At 43.6% G+C, this 21228-nt stretch overlaps 1 protein-coding gene across 1 annotated transcript in view; it reads left to right on the forward strand.

Annotated features, from left to right (window-relative positions):
- CPXM2 (carboxypeptidase X, M14 family member 2) overlaps window positions 1–21228 on the forward strand; it is a 128204-nt gene that overhangs the window by 29518 nt on the left and 77458 nt on the right. The window contains exon 3 of the mRNA XM_059899798.1: window positions 1903–2012. Coding sequence (XP_059755781.1) covers window positions 1903–2012 — 110 coding nt within the window. The remainder of the gene's footprint in view (window positions 1–1902; window positions 2013–21228) is intronic.

The raw sequence follows: 21228 nt of genomic DNA on the forward strand, positions 1-21228 counted from the left end.
TCTGAAGATGCCCTTTTGACTGTTGACAGATAGTGGGTTCTAGATTCTCATTTCTTTCCCTCAGCCCTTGGATGCAGGAGTGGCCAGTGAGAAGCCTCTGTTAGTGTGATTGTCTCTTATCTCCTGGAAGTCATGGCCAAGGCAGGAATTGTGGCTGGGGTGGGGCCGCTTGTCTGCTTCCTACCCTCTCTGCCCTTCTGGAGTTCCTGTTTTGAAGATACGGAGGTTTCCTTGAGACGGCTGATTCATTCTGTGGGTTTTGTTAGGCTTACTGCCTTTGGGGCTGTGGTAGCAGCAGTCCCCCACTGTGTCAAAGTCCAGGCGGCAGCTGAGTGGCTGAAGTTCCGCAGATGTCTCCTCAAGGACCAAGAGGTGGCCTCGAGAGCTGGCCAGGTTTCTTAATCATCCTGTGTCATTTTCTTTCCCATGTGGTATTGTTCTACACTGCGGGTGAGTCCAAGGATAAGTCCAAGGCAGCTTATTTTGCTTCTTTTGGACGTTGAGTAGACCTGCCAAAAATCTTGAGAATGATCACGAGGCCACCCGAAGCCTTCCGAATTCTGGGGCAGCGTCAGGCCGGTGCCAGCGGCACTGTCACCTCCTCTCTTGTGCCCTTTACCACGCTGGGCACCGGTACCTCTGCTTCCCTGTGCTAGTACAGGCAGCCTCCCGGCAGATGTGGGCAGGGGAGAGCGTGGCATCGTTTGAAAGCCCGGAGCTGAGAATCTGGAGACCGAGATCTGAGGCGTGGCTCTGCCGCTGGCAGGGACGCCTTGGGTGGTTCACCTCAAGTCTCGGGGCCTCGGTTTCCTCTTCTGAGAACTCAAGGGGAGGACTTGATGGCGTCTCAGGTCCTGGCAGGTCTGAATTCCTCTGGCTGCAGCACCTGGACAGACTTTCTACCTGGTGCCCACAGAGCATGCCCTGCGGCCACTGTTTTGCCAGGCTCCTCCAGCCGCCCAGGACCAGAAGGGCTTTTTCCCTGCAGGGGTTTGTTGTGGACGGACAGACACGCTCACGTCCCCAGGTATCCCAGGGATCCCCAGGGGCACTTCCATCTCAGCAGTGACCCACACGGCTTTTAAAATTTGCCTCTGTTACCTTAGGGATTTTTCACAGAAGTACATTTTGTTCACTTCTCCTCCCGAGTGTTTGTTTTCTTTCTCCAGGGCCAGATTTGAAGAAGATAGCATCACTTGGAGATTTCCAGCCCAGTGGTAGGGTGGGTGGTGAGAATAGCAGCCCAGGAGTCAGGAGGCCTGGGATCCAGCCCCAGGGCTGCTGTTAAAGCTCTTATCCGTAGGGATGATGGGCTGGATTGGGATGATGGCCGAGGCCCTGCCCAAGTGCCAGCATCTTATTCCAGGGGCAGCTTGGACAAAACCGTGTTGAGTAGAAATTACCAGTTTTGCCAGGAATGGAAGACAATAGTTTTTTTTGTTTGTTTGTTTGTGTTTTTCTGTTGCTCTGCTCATTAGTATTCACAATACAAAGGCAAGAGTTGCTGAAGCAAAATCAACAAGTTCTGATTAATTTGCAGAGCCTCAGCCATGGAATCGTTCTGAAATTTCTAACCAATAACTCTCCCTGGCTGAGTCACACTGCGGAAGGATCCTTAATTGGAAACAGCCTCAGACAGTAGCACGGACAGCGTCAGACAGAAGGAATATCAGGGCAAAAACACCCAGAAAGGAAATGCCGACGAGAAGGAAAACTGGCATAATGTCAACAGTTGAATCGACAGTGTTGGTCCGGAAACGCTGCGCATACCAGCGAGTGGGGCTGCAGCGCCGAGCGGGAGTGCAGGGGAAAGACAGAGAAGCACGTGGCCAGATTTAGAAAAGCAGAAGTTCGTTTCTGTCAACATCTGTCCTTGTTTTTAATAAGCATTGTCCTTTCCAGGTTGCCCGCCTCTTGGTCTGGAAACCTTAAAAATCACAGACTTCCAGCTCCACGCGTCCACTTCGAAGCGCTACGGCCTGGGGGCGCATCGGGGGAGACTCAACATCCAGGTACAGGCGCCGGCGCCGTGGGAAGGATTCTGACTGCGGGGCCGGTTGCTCTGGCCACAGACACAGCGATGGTTCATTGAGCTCGGGGCAGGCTCCGTGCCTGGCATTTAACACGAATTAGCTCTAATGCTCACGATGGGGAGGGCCTTGCTGCAGAATCCGCGTTTTAGAGAATGAGCCCTGAGTCTCGGGATACGTGTCTTCTCCAGAGACTAGTTAGGAAAAAGGATGCTTCTGCTTCCTGGGCCCAGATCAGGTCACCTGCATGTGACTGATCTGTGAGGAAAGGGCAGGAGAGAAGGCTGGACCGCTGCGGCCGTGGGCGGGCTGTGGCCTTTGTCCCCTCTCGCCTCCCTGCTGATGCTTCTCACCTCTGCCACACGTGCTTCTTCCAGGCCGTTCCGTGGCTCCTTCCGCTGTGTTCCGCCGGGTCAGACCCTTAGCGGTGCTCATCGTGTCTGGCCTCCCTCCCCGAGGCTCAAAGGCCTCCGTAACCTTGGCCCTTGGTGCTGTCAAGGTCCTGCTCCTGGAAGGTGGGCTCTTCCAGGCTCCCTCCGTGCGCCGTGCGCTTCCTGGCTGCAGGCCTTTTCCCAAGCAGGTCCCCGGCCTGCAACGTCCCCTCCCTCCACTTTGCGCAAGCAGCGTAAACCCTGGGTCAGCCGTGACATCACGTCCTCGTGCTGCTCTCACAGCTTGTCGTAAATGTAGCCACTTATGCAGCACCGGTTTATTCTCTTACAGTTCCGGAGGATAGATGTGTTCTTTCTGGAGGTTCTCAGGGAGAATCGTTTCTTACCCTGTTCCAGCTTCTAGAAGCGCCCACATTCCTTGTTCTTCTAAGCCAGCGATGGCAGGTTGAGACCTTCTCAGGCTGCCATCTCTCTGGTTCTCTCTTCTGCCTCCCTCTTCCGCTCTTAAGGACTCTTATGAGTACAGTGAGCCCACCTGGATAGTCCGGGACCATCTCCCCATCCCAAGCAACCTTAACTGCACCTGCAACCTTCATTCCCCTTTGTCACATAACTTCGAGTACTCACGGGTTCTAGGATTAGCACGTGACATCTTTGTTGGGAGGGGGGTGTTTTTCTGCCAACCCATCTCGGGTGCCTTTTCCCTCCTGCTCTGGCTCCAGCTGACCCACCCCTTCTCAAGTTGGCGTTTGATCCCATGCCATCCTATGTGGTTCTCCAAGAGTGTGGTTCCCTAAGATGTTAGTTTCTTTCCCCAACTGATCCATAACTGTGTGGTTTCCAAGCCCTTTGGCACATGCGCCGTCTCAGCCAGCCTCCGGGCAGGAAGGTAGTCCTTTCATGCTCACGATGTGGAGTCGTCAAGGCTGCAGTCGAGGCTCACAGCTTCCAAGCGGCACAGCTGACAACTCGTTCCCCCAGCTGTCACTGTAAACGTGCTACGGGCGGCCGCTGTGCTGAGAACTGGACAAGAGTGGATGAGACCCCTTCCCAGGGAGCCCCTGGGCTCAGCGGGGGGACATCTGAGCAGAGCTCCGACTCCAAGCATCTCTTCGAAGCCTCCTCTTGACCGCATCAAATAGACTTTCAAACCACTCAACCATAACCACTTTTCAGTTCGGAAGAATTCAGGTAGAACGTTTTCAGAACGAACTTTCATGAAATCTAAAGTTGGTTTAAAAATATTTGTTCTTCTTCTTTTTTAATAACAGCTGTTAAGAAACATTTGGATGTGTACAGCTGGACACTGTTTTACCAGAGGATGCACTCTCAAAGTGCAGACAGGAGTACCTGCTAATAATCCGAGTGCCTCTAGCATCTATTGTGGGCTGCAGTCCTCCAAGTAAATAAAGTCAGACCTGAGCAGGGCTACATCCAAATGCCTGCATTACTTAGTGATGCCTGATGCCTTGGATTCTTTCTCTAGAAATGAAGTTATCCTTTATGAAAGAGGAAGTGTTCACATTTATCCACACTTCCGGTCAGAAATGGAGAGGCCCAATTAGTCCTAAATATGTGGGGCGGGGGCAGAAGATGGGGGTCATGTGCTTCCAGTTGGGAATCCCATGGGCAGAGTGGACACGCCACGTGCAGTCCAGTCAGGCAGGCTGAGTTCAGACCTTGACCTTGACACATCTAGATTTTGGGACTTTTGGAACAATTATCTCACGTCTCTGAGCCTTAGTTGCCTCATCAGAAACATGGGAGTCCCAGGCACTCACGGGATTCCTTGAGCAGTGAAATAAGATGATTTATAATTTTAAAACATTTACTGGAATTTCTCACTCCTCTGCTTAAAGCGTTCGGTAGCTTTAAGGACACCCTTTGGTGGGTCCCACTTTCCAGAATCGGTGCCACGTGAAGCGTGATTCCACTGCCACAGGTGCCCCAAAATGCATCTTCCCACACATGCAGTTTAAACATAACTACATCTTGTCTCACATCTGAGTATTTGGTAGGCTTGTCAAGCTAATGGAATTTTATGTGTGAGAAACAGCAAGGTATTGGAATTAGAAACCGTATTTAAATGCATTTAGCGCAGGATGTGAGCGAGGTCAGTCCAGCCCTTTGCTGGTCAGGCTCTGCAGGCGTGATTGTGGTCCACCCAGAACTCAGGCTTGGCCTACTCCCTGGTCCTCCTGCTAACGAGCTGAGAGGCTTTAGGCAAGATGCTCACCTTTGCTAACTTCTTAGAACATGAGGATCAAAAGGAGGAAGAAAGAGAGTCATCCTCAGCAATTCTCAAATGCCACGTTCGTGCCCATTAAAATCCATTCACTCACCTGACCACTGTAAAGTGCCCTTTATGTACCGGAACTGTACGGCCCTTACAGAGCCAAGAAGAAGAGCTCCTGTTTATTCCCTTTCCTCCAGATGCCTCAGTCTCCAGCAGAAGGAGAGCTGGAAGCAGCTCTGATAGTTACTGGTGCTGTGCTGAGTGCTTTACCTGCATTATTTCGTTTATTCCTTGGTGTGAGACAAGGACTATTATTATTATTACTTCTGTCTTATAGAAAACAGCTGCATGGATTGATAGAGTAACTTTGTTAAGATTTCCCAGGAGAGGCAGGATGTGACTCCAAGCTGCTTTAAACCTGGAGCTGTTGCTCCAAACGACCCCATAAAACTGTCCCAAGCAACAGCTAAAGTGTTCTAGGCATCTCCGGATGATTATTAAACCATGTGCAAGTCTCTTTTCTGACGTTTATCTCACATTGATTTACTCATGGGTCACCCTCCCCAGGTCGTGTGAATCTTGTTTTTCTGAGATTCCCACACTGTTTCAGCACTGTGTCTGCACATATGTATGTGCCTCCTAGATGTTCCTGGGGAGCTGCTGCAATGCCAAGGGCACCGTGGCTGCCTTGAAGTCTCCTCGAAGTGGATGGGGTTGGTGCGGGCAGGTTGGCCGTCTTGGTGTTTTGTTATTGCAGATTTGCTCGTATGTGATTGGCAAGGATGGGATGATATCATTGTGACACAGAAGTAGTGTTGGTTCACGTGCCATTTTTGCCAGTACATCAGTGTTCTGTGGGACCAGGCAGCAGCCCTGACCCCGGGGGACCAGCAACACAGCTGCGGGCAGAAGCCTCCGAAGAACTCAGTCCTGTCCATGGGGCACGTCACTCTGCAGAGCTCTGGCTCAGGGTGGCCATGTGCCCTGTCCTAGGATGCTTACCGCTCAGGTCCTTTGCCCATTTGCTCACAACCCAGCAGCTTCCATTCTTCCTCACACCCCCTTCCACCATACTGCCTTAATTGTGGTTTTTTTAAGGTCAAATTCTATCTTTATAGCTGTATTAAAACAATTGTTTTAAATCAATTTAACGTGTCTCCTTACCAGTAGTGATGTTTTTTGGAATTGATTGATTTTTGTTGTTGTGTTCTTCTGATTATAGAGCTGCATAGATTTTGAACCTTATTTTTCCTGTGAACGTGGATTTTATAAGTGCAAGATTTTGCAGACGATGAGCATTTACTGAATTGCATTTGCCACGTTATAGCAGAAACACCTGTCTCGGTGTTAGTCCATTGGGGGCTGCTATAAAAGAACGCCATAGACTGGGTGGCTTATGAGCAACACAGATTTATTTCTCACAGTTCCGGTGGCTGGAAAGTCCAAGATCAAGGTGCTGGCCGATTCGGAGTCTGGTGAGGGCCTGCTTCCTGGTTCATAGATGACTATCTTCTCCTTTGTCCTCACGTGGTGGAAGGGGTGAGGGAGCTCTGCGGGGTCTCTTTTATAAGAGCATTAATCTCATTCAAGAGGGCTCCACCCTCGTAACCTAATCACCTCCCAAAGGCCCCACATCCTAACACCATCACCTTGGAGATTAGGTTTCAACCTATGAATACTGAGGGGACACAAGTATTCAGTCTATAGCATTCTTTTGTCCTCATTTTAAGCATAAGACTTTGAAAGACTAAAAGCACCTTATGACTCAACTTATAACTTCTCTTTTTTGCAAGTGGAGTTTTGCTTGTGTCAATTTAATAATATCAGCTTGGAGGAGAAGCCCTGGTTTACGTTTCTTCGGTACACTGGCACAAGAGAGATCTTCAGGAATTCAAGGGAGAGATCCAGTTCAACAGGGTAGCAAAGGTTTGTCCTCTCACCTAGGATTATTCTGCCAGTGTGCCCAGGATCCTTTTATACTAACTCACTTGTGAGGCTGTGATCGCATTTAGAAACTATCATTGGCTTCTTCTGCTCTGGGACCAGTCACAGGCAGCTTGGAAATGAACATTCCAGGTCTCAGAGAGAAAGTTTCAGTAATGACCTCTAAAATCACACTCGGAGCGTTTGCCTTTGATTGGTTTTCGGAGGTACTCCTGTATTCAGGTGGGTCATTTACCGGCAGCTCATCTCCTGTCCCAGCAGAAGCCTCTAAGGACCCTGAGAGATTTTCCGTGGCTCATAAACTCAGCAAGGTGGAGTCAGAGACAGCGCTACTCTCTGAGTGATTTATCCCACCACCATTGTGATGTTGGATGCTCTCTTAGCTGCAAAGCTTGAGCAGCTTATAGCAGCACTTGCCATTTCAAAGGGCTGGGTTTCGATTTCATTCTTAAGACTCCTATAAAGTTATGGTAAGTATAAGCCTGACATGTGATCAGAAGAAATGAAACACTGAGAGCCTGGCCGGACCTCAGGATGTCACCGTGATTCCTGCTTATCGTAATTCCTGCTTAATGTAAGAGAGTTGATATTCTGATCAGAGTTTTAAAGAAAGAGCTGGTGTTTTGAGGTTGCAAGAAAAAACATGGGGCATTAACACCTGCAGATGTCTTTGCAATGCCTGGTCACCATTATTTGACTCTCTGTGGCCCACGACTTGTCTCACATGGGTTAGCCCTCTTTGATGAGGAAATGTCTGGTTATAATAATAGCATCTGTCTGAACCATTTCTCAGCACCACTGGAACGAAACAGAGCTCCTCTTGTAAGTCATTCCATTCAATAAATTCTACAGAGCACCTGGATGCTGATATTAGAATCCACTGCCAATGACCTGATCATCTTTTTACCTGAAATGAGGTGTAAGCCATGAAGATGGCCAACACCCTTGGCTTCAGATATACCCACAGGGAGTCGGTTATAGAACATTGAACCAAGTTTTATCCTGGTGTTGAAGTTCACGAGCGTGGGTACATCCCACACATCTGTCCCCTTGTCCTCTTTGGCCCTGAGACGCCTTGTGCCCCACGTTTATCCGGGCGGGAAGTGTATGGGGACCACCCAGGGCAGCACGGTTTTCTGAGGCGTCACCCCGCACTCCCCCACTCCTGCCTGTTGCTGGAACCATCTGCACCCGAGGTCTTCTGACCCCAAAGCCTGTCTGTTCCTTCACACCATCCCAGTTCTCTGCCTGTCAGCCTCCCATTTCTTTCTGGCTGCACAAACCCTTGCTGTGACTCGGCAAGCCCTCACTGGGGGCTGTTTATGTGCTGGGTGCTTCAGAGGCAGAAATCATCACAGTGGGGATAGTTTCCAAACCAAGGAATGTCGTGCTTGTTCCGATAAAGGGATTTCATTCTGCATCTGGCTTCAGGAAACAGTCTGGGACACAGTGTTTGGATGCCAAGATGTTGGAATTTGGGGTATTAGGATTTTTATGGGAATAGCAGGACTGAGTATTTTAAATCATGACTTTTGGAAAGTTCAAAGTGAGAATTTGCCATAATGAGGTGGATGTGCTGGTCTCATTCTTGGAAGCGTCATGAACGCGAGTGTGGTGAACAGAGCAGGGCAACGAGGACAAGGGAGCCCCGAGTAACGGAGACGCCTGGCCTTCGGATCCCAGGCCATTCTGGAAGCACTGACTCCCTGGTGCAGAAGTGGACTCCGTTCCGCTTGCCATGTGGGTTTTTCTTTACTATTTTACTAAATTTCATTAATATTTCATTTCAACATACTCAGAGGGAAACTCTGGTTTAGAGAAAAGGAATTGAAGTCAGAGGCTGACTGACCTGCCCTAACCCGGCAGCCAGTAAGTGCAGAGCTGAGGCTCAGATTGAACTTTTCCAGCTGTAGGGTTTTCCGTGCTCCTTTCTGTGCATCTCAGGTGCCCACGAGAAGATTCAGTGTGTTCACTAGCTTGTGGTTTCCCCCGGCACCCCACCTTCTGACTCATCTCCTTGACCGCTGGCTTCTGCATCCCCTAGTACCTTCCAGGCCCACATCCTGGCAGGACCCAGAGAAGTCTGAGGGGTGTCAGCAGTCACCCCTATGGGACCTCGTGTCCATTCAGTTGGCACAACCCAACTGTGCCTTCTCAAATGGTGCCTCGTGGGGATGGGCCCTCTGGGCTGTCTGCCCAGCCACACGCAGGCCAGCCAGACTGTCTCCTGGACGTGTACAGTTAAGACTCAGGGGTGCAGGTCGTTCTGAGCTAGGGCTCCAGTGGACACAGCACACACTGCACAAGCAGAGAAGACTTGTGTGGAGAGAGTATGAAAGACAGGAAGGGAGGAGGGAAAGAAAGATCAGAACAGATTCTTGTATTCATTCATTGCGTTAAAAACCCCACCTCCTGGGGGCCTTATTGGTGTTAGGCAGGCACTAAAAATCACAAGTCCTGGGGAGGCGATGATGAGCAAAACTAGAAACAGTCCCTGATCTTTTAGCAAATGTTTATGGAGGACCTCCTGTGTACTGGGCCCTGTCCTAGGTGCTTGGGATGCCTCAGTGACCAAAACAGACAGAGATCCTTGCCATCTGAGAGCTTACAGTCTAGTGGGAGGGAGGCACAGAAAAGCAAGAAAAGTAATAAAATTTTTATAGAATGTTAGAAGGTGATAAGTGTGACGGAGAGAAGAAAAACAAACCTGTAGCTGACAGTGGGGTCAGGAGGGCCGGCTCTGGGGAAGGGGCAGGTTATAGTTAAAGGTGATCAAGGTCTGGGCTTTTGGGAGGTAATGTCTGTGCCAAGTTGGCTTAAGGATCTGCGGGGGCTCGAGTAGCTGTGGGAGGAACATTTGGGCAGTGGGAGTGGCCTGAGTGTCCTGCGCCGACAGCAGGCTGGGCATTACCTGTTACCAAGGAGCAGAGGAAGGCTGGTGTGGCAGGGGTTGACCTCAGCATCCCGGACAAGAGGTGGTGCTGGCTTCAGCCAAGACGGGAGTGTGGAAGTGGTGAGAAGTGGTTGGATGTTGGATATTTTGAAAGTAGGCTTTTCTGATGAAGTGGATGAAGTTTGGAAGAGGGTGTGAGAAAAAGAGGAGTCAAGGATGCCTCCTCCGATGGTTTTTTGGCCTTGGATAATGTAATGGGGAAATGAAATTATTTAAAAAAAAAATCTCACAGGTGAATGCCCAATTACAACCTGTAATGCATACGCAGAAGGAGAGGGCCAGGTGCATTAGTTTCCTGGGGCCTCCATAGCAAAGTGTCACAAACTGGGCAGCTTAAAGCAACAGGAATTTATTCTCTCACAATTCAGAGGCTGGAAGTCTGAAATCAAAGTGCTTGTAGGTCTGCACTCCCTCTGAGGCTGCAAGGAAAGGATCCTTCCTTGCCTCTTCCAGCTTCTGGTCCCCATGTGGCCCAGGATGTTCCTTGGCTTGTAGTGGCATCACTCTACTCTCTGCCTCTATGGTCATGGGCGGTCTCCCTGTGTGCTCCTACAACATCTTTCCTCTCTGTATGTCTGTCTCTGTATCCAGATTTCCCCTTCTTATAAGGACACCAGTCATTGGGTTTAGGGCCCTTATCATTGCCTAACTAATTGCATCTGCAACAACCTTATTCCCAAATAAATTCACATTCTGAGGTTCCAGGGATTAGGGCTTGAACATATCTTTTTGGAGGACATAATCCAACCCATAACACCATGGTTCTCTATGCCCAACAAACCTGCCTCAATCTAGAAATCTGGAAGGCTTTCCTGGGGATGGGCTACAAGATTTGAAGCAGGATTAGAAGTTGAGTTTATCAGATGAAGAGTTGTCAGAGGGGATAGGAGAGAATTCCAGGTTGAACGGAACAGTGTGTGCAAAGGCCCTGTGGTGGAGAGAATATGATATATTTGAGGAACTAAAGCAAAGCCAGTGTGGCTGGAGCCCTGCTATGGTTATGGAGCAATATCATGGCCAATAAACATAAGAAAAAGTGCTCTTTATCATTAGTCATCAAGTAAATACATATTAAAATCACAACGAGGTGTGATACACAGACACTAGAATGGCTTTTAAAAAAAGGACAATATCAGAGCAGAAGCAAGAAGAACTACAATCCTGCAGCCTGTGGAACAAAAACCACATTCACAGAAAGATAGACAGGATGAAAAGGCAGAGGGCTATGTACCAGATGAAGGAACAAGATAAAACCCCAGAAAAACAACTAAATAAAGTGGAGATAGGCAACCTTCCAGGAAAAGAATTCAGAATAATGATAGTGAAGATGATCCAGGACCTCGGAAAAAGAATGGAGGCAAAGATCGTGAAGATGCAAGAAATGTTTAACAAAGACCTAGAAGAATTAAAGAACAAACAGAGATGAGCAATACAATAACAGAAATGAAAACTACACTAGAAGGAATCAATAGCAGAATAACTGAGGCAGAAGAACGGATGAGTGACCTGGAAGACAGAATGGTGGAATTCACTGCCACGGAACAGAATAAAGAAAAAAGAATGAAAAGAAATGAAGACAGCCTAAGAAACCTCTGGGACAACATTAAATGCAACAACATTTGCATTACAGGGGTCCTAGAAGGAGAAGAGAGAGAGAAAGGACCAGAGAAAATATTTGAAGAGATTATAGTTGAAAACTTCCCTAACATGGGAAAGGAAATAGCCACCCAAGTCCAGGAAGTGCAGCGAATCCCATACAGGATAAACCCAAGGAGAAACACGCCGAGACACAGAGTAATCAAATCGGCAAAAATTAAAGACAAAGAAAAATTATTGAAAGCAGCAAGGGAAAAACGACAAATAACATACAAGGGAATTCCCATAAGGTTAACAGCTGATTTCTCAGCAGAAACTCTACAAGCCAGAAGAGAGTGGCATGATATACTTAAAGTGATGAAAGGGAAGAACCTACAACCAAGATTACTCTACCCAGCAAGGATCTCATTCAGATTTGATGGAGAAATCAAAAGCTTTACAGACAAGCAAAAGTTAAGAGAATTCAGCACCACCAAACCAGCTCTGCAACAAATGCTAAAGGAACTTCTCTAAGTGGGAAACACAAGAGAAGAAAAGGACCTACAAAAACAAACCCAAAACAATTAAGAAAATGGTCATAGGAACATACATATCGATAATTACCTTAAACGTGAATGGATTAAATGCTCCAACCAAAAGACACAGGCTTGCTGAATGGATACAAAAACAAGACCCATATATATGCTGTCTACAAGAGACCCACTTCAGACCTAGGGTCACATACAGACTGAAAGTGAGGGGATGGAAAAAGATATTCCATGCAAATGGAAATCAAAAGAAAACTGGAGTAGCAATACTCATATCAGATAAAATAGACTTTAAAATAAAGAATGTTACAAGAGACAAACTGTCACTGTTTGCAGATGACATGATACTATACATAGAGAATCCAAAAAATGCCACCAGAAAACTACTAGAGCTAATTAATGAATTTGGTAAAGTTGCAGGATACAAAATTAATGCACAAAAATCTCTTGCATTCCTATACACTAATGATGAAAAATATGAAAGAGAAATTAAGGAAACGCTCCCATTTACCACTGCAACAAAAAGAATAAAATACCTAGGAATAAACCTACCTAAGGAGACAAAAGACCTGTATGCAGAAAACTATAAGACACTGATGAAAGAAATTAAAAATGATACAAACAGATGGAGAGATATACCATGTTCTTGGATTGGAAGAATCAATATTGTGAAAATGACTATACTACCCAAAGCAATTTACAGATTCAATGCAATCCCTATCAAATTACCAATGGCATTTTTTATGGAACTAGAACAAAATATCTTAACATTTGTATGGAGACACAAAAGACCCCAAATAGCCAAAGCAGTCTTGAGGAGAATAAACGGAGTGGGAGGAATCAGACTCCCTGACTTCAGACTATACTACAAAGCTACAGTAATCAAGACAATATGGTACTGGCACAAAAACAGAAACATAGATCAATGCAACAAGATAGCCCAGAGATAAACCTACACACCTATGGTCAACTAATCTATGACAAAGGAGGCAAGGATATACAATGGAGAAAAGACAGTCTCTTCAGTAAGTGGTGCTGGGAAAACTGGACAGCTACATGTAAAAGAATGAAGTTAGAGCACTCCCTAACGCCATACACAAAAATAAACTCAAAATGGATTCGAGAACAAAATGTAAGACCGGACGCTATAAAACTCTTAGAGGAAAACATAGGAAGAACACTCTTTGACATAAATCACAGCAAGATCTTTTTTGATCCACCTCTTAGAGTAATGGAAATAAAAACAAAAATAAACAAATGGGACCTAATGAAACTTTAAAGCTTTTGCACAGCAAAGGAAACCATAAACAAGACGAAAAGACAACCCTCAGAATGGGAGAAAATATTTGCAAACGAATCAACGGACAAAGGGTTAATCTCCAAAATATATAAACAGCTCATGCAGCTCAATATTAAAGAAACAAACAACCCAATCCAAAAATGGGCAGAAGACCTAAATAGACATTTCTCCAAAGAAGACATACAGATGGCCAAGAAGCACATGAAAAGCTGCTCAACGTCACTAATTATTAGAGAAATGTAAATCAAAACTACAGTGAGGTATCTTCTCACACCAGTTAGAATGGACATCATCAGAAAATCGACAAACAACAAATGCTGGAGAGGGTGTGGAGAAAAGGGAACCCTCTTGCACTGTTGGTGGGAATGTAAATTGATACAGCCACTATGGAGAACAGTATGGAGGTTCCTTAAAAAACTAAAAATAGAATTACCATATGATCCAGTAATCCCACTACTGGGCATATACCCAGAGAAAACCATAATTGAAAAAGACGCATGCACCCCGTTTTTCATTGCAGCACTATTTACAATAGCCAGGTCATGGAAGCAACCTAAATGCACATTGACAGATGAATGGGTAAAGAAGATGTGGTACATGTATACAATGGAATATTATTCAGCCATAAAAAGAACGAAATTGGGTCATTTGTAGAGACGTGGATGGATCTAGAGACTGTCATACAGAGTGAAGTAAGTCAGAAGAAGAAAAACAAATATCGTATATTAACGCATGTATGTGGAACCTAGAAAAATGGTACAGACGAACCGGTTTGCAGGGCAGAAGTTGAGACACAGATGTAGAGAAAAAAACATATGGACACCAAGGGGGAAAAGCTGCGGGGGGGTGGGGATGGTGGTGTGATGAATTGGGTGATTGGGATTGACATGTATACACTGACGTGTATAAAATTGATGACTAATAAGAACCTGCTGTATAAAAAAATAAATAAAATAAAATTCAAAAATTCAAAAAAAAAAAAAAAAGGACAATATCAAGTGTGGGCAAAGATGTGGAGCAATAGATACTTTTATACAGTGCTGGGATTGTGAAGTAGCACAGCCACTTTGGGAATCTCTTTGGCAGTATCTGCTGAAGCTCAACATTCTCATACCTGTTAATCTAACAAATTCACTCTTATGCCTAAAAGAAATGCATTCATATGTGTACAAAACACATGTACAGGTAGGTTCATAGCATTATTATTCATGATACCCCCAAATGGTAATAATCCACATGTCCATCACGACTACAATGAATAAGTCATTTGTATATGCACACAGTGGAATACTATACAACAGTGAAAAGGAGTAAGTTACTGCTACCTGCAGTAATATGGATGAATCTCACAGATATCACATTGAGTGGAAGAAGCCAGGCACAAAAGAGTAGCTACAGAAAGTTTCATTTATATAAAATGAGAAAACAGGAAAACCAATCCAGGGAACCCAGGCCATCAGCAGTGAAAGCACAGAGTCCTAACCACTGGACCAGCAGGGAATTCCCTAATAGATTTTATTTTTAAATGTTTTTAATTTCATACTCTAGATGTTTATTGGTTTCCTTAGCCAGTGGAAGAAAATTTTTAAAAATTGGTTTTGGGTTTACAAAATGGCTTCAAAAACAATGAGTGTTTCTTTTTAACCAACTTTACTGGTGACTAAGGTCTGAACCAGCAGGGAGCTCTGCTAATTTGCAGAAGGATCAGCTGATTTGCACCCATGCAGTTTTATGGGTTTATCACAGAGGTTTGCTGAAGGTAGGTATTCAGACCACGATATGGCCTTTTATGGGAGATTAGTTACTTACCTATAATTATCAGATGTCACATCTAACATTTTTAGCTAACCACTGCCTCCAAAGGAGGTAACTCGTTGGTAACTATGACGTTTCAGCCTCTGCTTCTAATATTTTTTTCTCAAAAGTATTTAAAAATAACTATTACTTTTTTCTGTTTCTGTCCAAATAGAACTGGGCTATGTTTGCAAAGTGGCAGGCAGGTGTGTCAGTTATCCAGGAATCACTAAATAGTTACATTCACTTGGATATAACTTTTTAATTTGCTTCCAGATGTTTTTGTATAGAGGCAGCCCATGATCATGAAATATGTACAATGGAGATCAATGATTTCACAGCAGCAGAGTGACTTTGAGATTTGCAGTCTTCTATATATGCCATAAAGCAAAGCATTTTGCATAACGCCTAGGACATAGTAGATGCTCTATAGACACCTGGAAAATTAAAGAATAATTTTATTTTATTTATTTATTTTTAAACATCTTTATTGGAATATAATTGCTTTACAATAGTGTGTTAGTTTCTGCTGTATAATAAAGTGAATCAGCTATACATATACATATATCCCCATATCCCTTCCCTCTTGCGTCTCCCTCCCACCCTCCCTATCCCACCCCTCTAGGTAGTCACAAAGCACGGAGCTGATCCCCCTGTGCTATGCAGCTGCTTCCCACTAGCTATCTGTTTTACATTTGGTAGTGTGTATATGTCAATGCTACTCTTTTACTTTGTCCCAGATTATCCTTCCCCCTCCGCATGTCCTCACGTCCATTCTCTACATCTGCGTCTTTATTCCTGTCCTGCCCCTAGGTTCATCAGAACCTTTTTTTTTTTTTTTAAGATTCCATATGTATGTGTTAGCATATGGTATTTGTTTTTCTCTTTGTGATTTACTTCACTCTGTATGACAGACTCTAGGTCCATCCACCTCACTACTAATAACTCAATTTCGTTTCTTTTTATGGCTGAGTAATATTCCATTGTATATATGTGCCACATCTCCTTTATCCATTCATCTGTCGATGGACACTTCGGTTGCTTCCATGTCCTGGCTATTGTAAATAGAGCTGCAATGAACATTGTGGTACATGACTCTTTGAATTATAGTTTTCTCAGGGTATATGCCCAGTAGTGGGATTGCTGGGTCATATAGTAGTTCTATTTTTAGTTTTTTAAGGAACCTCCATACTGCTCTCCATAGTGGCTGTATCAATTTACATTCCCACCAACAGTGCAAGAGGGTTCCCTTTTCTCCACACCCTTTCCAGCATTTATTGTTTGTAGATTTTTTTGATTTTTTTGATGATGGCCATTCTGACTGGTGTGAGGTGATACCTCATTGTAGTTTTGATTTACATTTCTCTAATGATTAGTGATGTTGAGCATCCTTTCATGTGTGTGTTGTAATCTGTATATTTTCTTTGGAGAAATGTCTATTTAGGTCTTCTGCCCATTTTTGGATTGGGTTGTTTGTTTTTCTGATATTGAGCTGCATGAGCTGCTTGTATATTTTGGAGATTAATCTTTTGTCAGTCGCTTTGCTTGCAAATATTTTCTCCCATTCTGAGGGTTGTCTTTTCATCTTTTTTATGGTTTCATTTGCTGTGCAAAAGCTTTTAAGTTTCATTAGGTCTCATTTGTTTATTGTTGTTTTTATTTCCATTTCTCTAGGAGTTGGGTCAAAAAGGATCTTGCTGTGATTTATGTCAAAGAGTGTTCTTCCTATGCTTTCCTCTAAGAGTTTTATAGTGTCCGGTCTTACATTTAGGTCTCGAATCCATTTTGAGTTTATTTTTGTGTATGATGTTAGGGAGTGTTCTAATTTCATTCTTTTACATGTATCTGTCCAGTTTTCCCAGCACCACTTACTGAAGAGACTGTCTTTTCTCCATTGTATATCCTTGCCTCCTTTGTCATAGATAAGGTGACCATATGTGAGTGGGTTTATCTCTGGGCTTTCTATCCTGTTCCATTGATATGTATTTCTGTTTTTGTGCCAGTACCATACTGTCTTGATTACTGTAGCTTTGTAGTATAGTCTGAAGTCAGGGAGCCTGATTCCTCCAGCTCCATTTTTCTTTCTCAAGATTGCTTTCACTATTCGAGGTCTTTTGTGTTTCCATACAAATTGTGCAATTTTTTATTCTAGTTCTGTGAAAAATGCCATTGGTAGTTTGATAGGGATTGCATTGAATCTGTAGATTGCTTTGGGTAGTATAGTCATTTTCACAATGTTAATTCTTCCATTCCAGGAACATGGTATATCTCTCCATCTGTTTGTATCATCTTTAATTTCTTTCATCAGTGTCTTATAGTTTTCTGCATACAGGTCTTTTGTCTCCTTAGGTAGGTTTATTCCTAGATATTTTATTCATTTTGTTGCAATGGTAAACGGGAGTGTTTCCTTAATTTCTCTTTCAGATTTTTCATCATTAGTGTATAAGAATGCAAGAGATTTCTGTGCATTAATTTTGTATCCTGCTACTTTACCAAATTCATTGATTAGCTCTAGTAGTTTTCTGGTAGCATCTTTAGGACTCTCTATGTATAGTATCATGTCATCTGCAAACAGTGACAGCTTCACTTCTTCTTTTCCGATTTGGATTCCTTTTATTTCTTTGTCTTCTCTGATTGCTGTGGCTAACACTTCCAAAACTATGTTGAATAATAGTGGTGAGAGTGGGCAACCTTGTCTTGTTCCTGATCTTAGAGGAAATGGTTTCAGTTTTTCACCATTGAGAACAATGTTGGCTGTGGGTTTGTCATATATGGTCTTTATTATGTTGAGGAAGGTTCCCTCCATGCCTGCTTTCTGGAGAGTTTTTAACATAAATGGGTGTTGAATTTTGTCGAAAGCTTTTTCTCCATCTATTGATATGATCATATGGTTTTTCTCCTTCAATTTGTTAATATAGTGTATCACATTGATTGATTTGTATATAGTGAAGGATCCTCGCATTCCTGAGATAAACTCCACTTGATCATGGTGTATGATCCTTTTAATATGCTGTTGGATTTTGTTTGCTAGTATTTTGTTGAGGTTTTTTGCATTTATATTCATCAGTGATATTGACCTGTAGTTTTCTTTTTTTGTGTGACATCTTTGTCTGGTTTTGATATCAGGATGATGGTGGCCTCATAGATGAGTTTGGGAGTGTTCCTCCCTCTGCTATATTTTGGAAGAGTTTGAGAAGAACAGGTGTTAGCTCTTCTCTAAATGTTTGATAAAATTTGCCTGTGAAGCCATCTGGTTCTGGGCTTTTGTTTGTTGGAAGATTTTTAATCACAGTTTCAATTTCAGTGCTTGTGATTGGTCTGCTTATATTTTCTGTTTCTTCCTGGTCGAGTCTTGGAAGGTTGTGCTTTTCTAATAATTTGTCCATTTCTTTCAGGTTGTCCATTTTATTGGCATATAGTTGCTTGTAGTAATCTCTCATGATCCTGTGTATTTCTTCAGTGTCAGTTGTTACTTCTCCTGTTTCATTTCTAATTCTGTTGGTTTGAGTCTTCTCCCTTTTTTTCTTGATGAATCTGGCTAATGGTTTATCAATTTCGTTTATGTTCTCAAAGAACCAGATTTTAGTTTTATTGATCTTTGCTATTGTTTCCTTCAATTCTTTTTCATTTATTTCTGATCTGATCTTTATGATTTCCTTCCTTCTGCTAACTTTGGGTTTTTTTTGTTGTTGTTGTTGTTCTTTCTCTAATTGCTTTAGGTGTAAGGTTAGGTTGTTTATTTGGGATTTTTCTTGTTTCTTGAGGTAGGATTGTATTGCTATAAACGGCCCTCTTAGAACTGCTTTTGCTGCATCCCATAGGTTTTGGGTCATCGCTTTTTCATTGTCATTTGTTTTTAGGTATTTTTTGATTTCCTTTTTCATTTCTTCAGTGATCTCTTGGTTATTTAGTAGCATATTGTTTAGCCTCCATGTGTTTGTATTTTCTACATTTCTTTCCCTGTAATTGTTATGTAGTCTCATAGTGTTGTGGTTGGAAAAGATACTTGATACGATTTCAGTTTTCTTAAATTTACCAAGGCTTGATTTGTGACCCAAGATAGGGTCTATCCTGGAGAACGTTCCATGAGCACTTGAGAAGAAAATGTATTCTGTTTTTTGGATGGAATGTCCTATAAATATCAATTAAATCCATGTTGTCTAATGTGTCATTTAAAGCTTGTGTTTCCTTATTTATTTTCATTTTGGTTGATCTGTCCATTGTTGACAGTGGGCTGTTAAAGTCCCCTACTATGATTGTGTTACTGTCGATTTCCCCTTTTATGGCTGTTAGCATTTGCCTTATGTATTGAGGTGCTCCTATGTTGGGTGCATAAATATTTACAATTGTTATATCTTCTTCTTGGATTGATCCCTTGATCATTATGTAGTGTCCTTCTTTGTCTCTTGTAATAGTCTTTATTTTAAAGTCTATTTTGTCTAATATGACAATTGCTACTCCAGATTTCTTTTTGTTTCCATTTGCATGGACTATCTTTTTCCGTCCCCTCACTTTCAGTCTGTATGTGTCCCTAGGTCTGAAGTGGGTCTCTTGTAGACAGCATACATATGGGTCTTGTTTTTGTATCCATTCAGCCAGTCTATGTCTTTTGGTTGGAGCATTAATCCATTAACATTTAAGGTAATTATCGACATGTATGTTCCTATGACCATTTTCTTAATTGTTTTGGGTTTGTTTTTGTAGCTCTTTTCTTCTCTCGTATTTCCTGCCTAGAGGAGTTCCTTTAGCATTTGTTGTAAAGCTGGTTTGGTGGTGCTGAATTGTCTTAGCTTTTGCTTGTCTGTAAAGGTCTTAATTTCTCCGTCGAATCTGAATGAGATCCTTGATGGGTAGAGTAATCTTGGTTATAGGTTTTTCCCTTTCATCACTTTAAATATGTCCTGCCACTCCCTTCTGGCTTGCAGAGTTTCTAATGAAAGATCAGCTGTTAACCTTATGGGGATTCCCTTGTATGTTATTTGTTGCTTTTCCCTCACTGCTTTTAATATTTTTCCTTTGTATTTAATTTTTGGCAGTTTGATTAATATGTGTCTTGGCGTGTGTCTCCTTGGATTTATCCTGTATGGGACTCTCTGCACTTCCTCGACTTGATTATTTCCTTTCCCATGTTAGGGAAGTGTTCAACTATAATCTCTTCAAATATTTTCTCAGACCCTTTCTTTTTCTCTCCTTTTTCTGGGACCCCTAAAATGGTGCATTTAGTGTTGTCCCAGAGGTCTCTGTGACTGTCTTCAATTGTTTTCATTCTTTTTTCTTTATTCTGCTCTGTGGTAGTTATTTCCACTATTTTATCTTCCAGGTCACTTATCCGTTCTTCTGCCTCAGTTATTCTGCTATTGATTCCTTCTAGAGTATTTTTAATTTCATTTATTTTGTTGTTCATCATTGTTTGTTTGCTCTTTAGTTCTTCTAGGTCCTTGTTAAACGTTTTTTTGTATTTTCTGCATTCTATTTCCAAGATTTTGGATCATCTTTGCTGTCATTACTCTGAATTCTTTGTCAGGGAGACTGTCTGTTTCCTCTTCATTTGTTTGGTCTGGTGGGTTTTTACCTTGCTCCTTCATCTGCTGCATATTTCTCTGTCTTCTCATTTTGTTTAACTTTGTTTGGGGTCTCCTTTTCGCAGGCTGCCGGTTCATAGTTCCTTTTGTTTTTGGTGTCTGCCCCCAGTGGGTGAGGTTGGTTCAGTGGCTTGTGTAGTTTTCCTGTTGGAGGGGACTGGTGCCTGTGTTCTCGTGGGTGGGTCTGGATCTTGTCTTTCTGGTGGGCAGGGCCGCGTCCGGTGGTGTGTTTTGGGGTGTCTGTGAACTTAGTATGATTTTAGGCAGCCTCTCTGCTTATGGGTGGGGTTGTGTTCCTGTCTTGCTAGTTGTTTGGCATGGGACATCCAGCACTGGAGCTTGCTGGCCGTTGGGTGGAGCTGGGTCTTAGCATTGAGATGGAGATCTCTGGGAGAGCTCTCACCGATTGATATTATGTGGGGCCGGGAGGCCTCTGGTGGTTCAATGTCCTGAACTCAGCTCTCCCACCTCGGAGGCTCAGGCTTGACACCAGGCCGGAGCACCAAGACCCTGTCAGCCACACAGCAGGTACGTGGGGATTTTCTTGCCTTTTGGTAAGTCTGAGGCCTTCTGCCAGCATTCAGTAGGTGTTCTGTAGGAGTTGTTCACATGTAGATGTATTTTTGATGTATTTGTGGGGAGGAAGGTGACCTCTACGTTTTATTTCTCTGCCATCTTGAAGGTCCCCCTGCAATAGGAGATTCCACTGAAGACACCAACCTCCGCACAAGCTAGAGGTGCACAGGCATTTTTTTCAGAGGGTTTGCAGCTTGCTTTTTTTTTTTTTCTTTTCTTTGTGCTTCGTCTAGTTTCATTGGCACTTCAGATCAGAGTGCCTAGTCAAGAATAATTTTAAAAGTAGGTTGTATATCAG

This window comes from Balaenoptera ricei, chromosome 16 (assembly GCF_028023285.1).
Source record: "Balaenoptera ricei isolate mBalRic1 chromosome 16, mBalRic1.hap2, whole genome shotgun sequence".
NCBI classification, from domain to species: domain Eukaryota; kingdom Metazoa; phylum Chordata; class Mammalia; order Artiodactyla; family Balaenopteridae; genus Balaenoptera; species Balaenoptera ricei.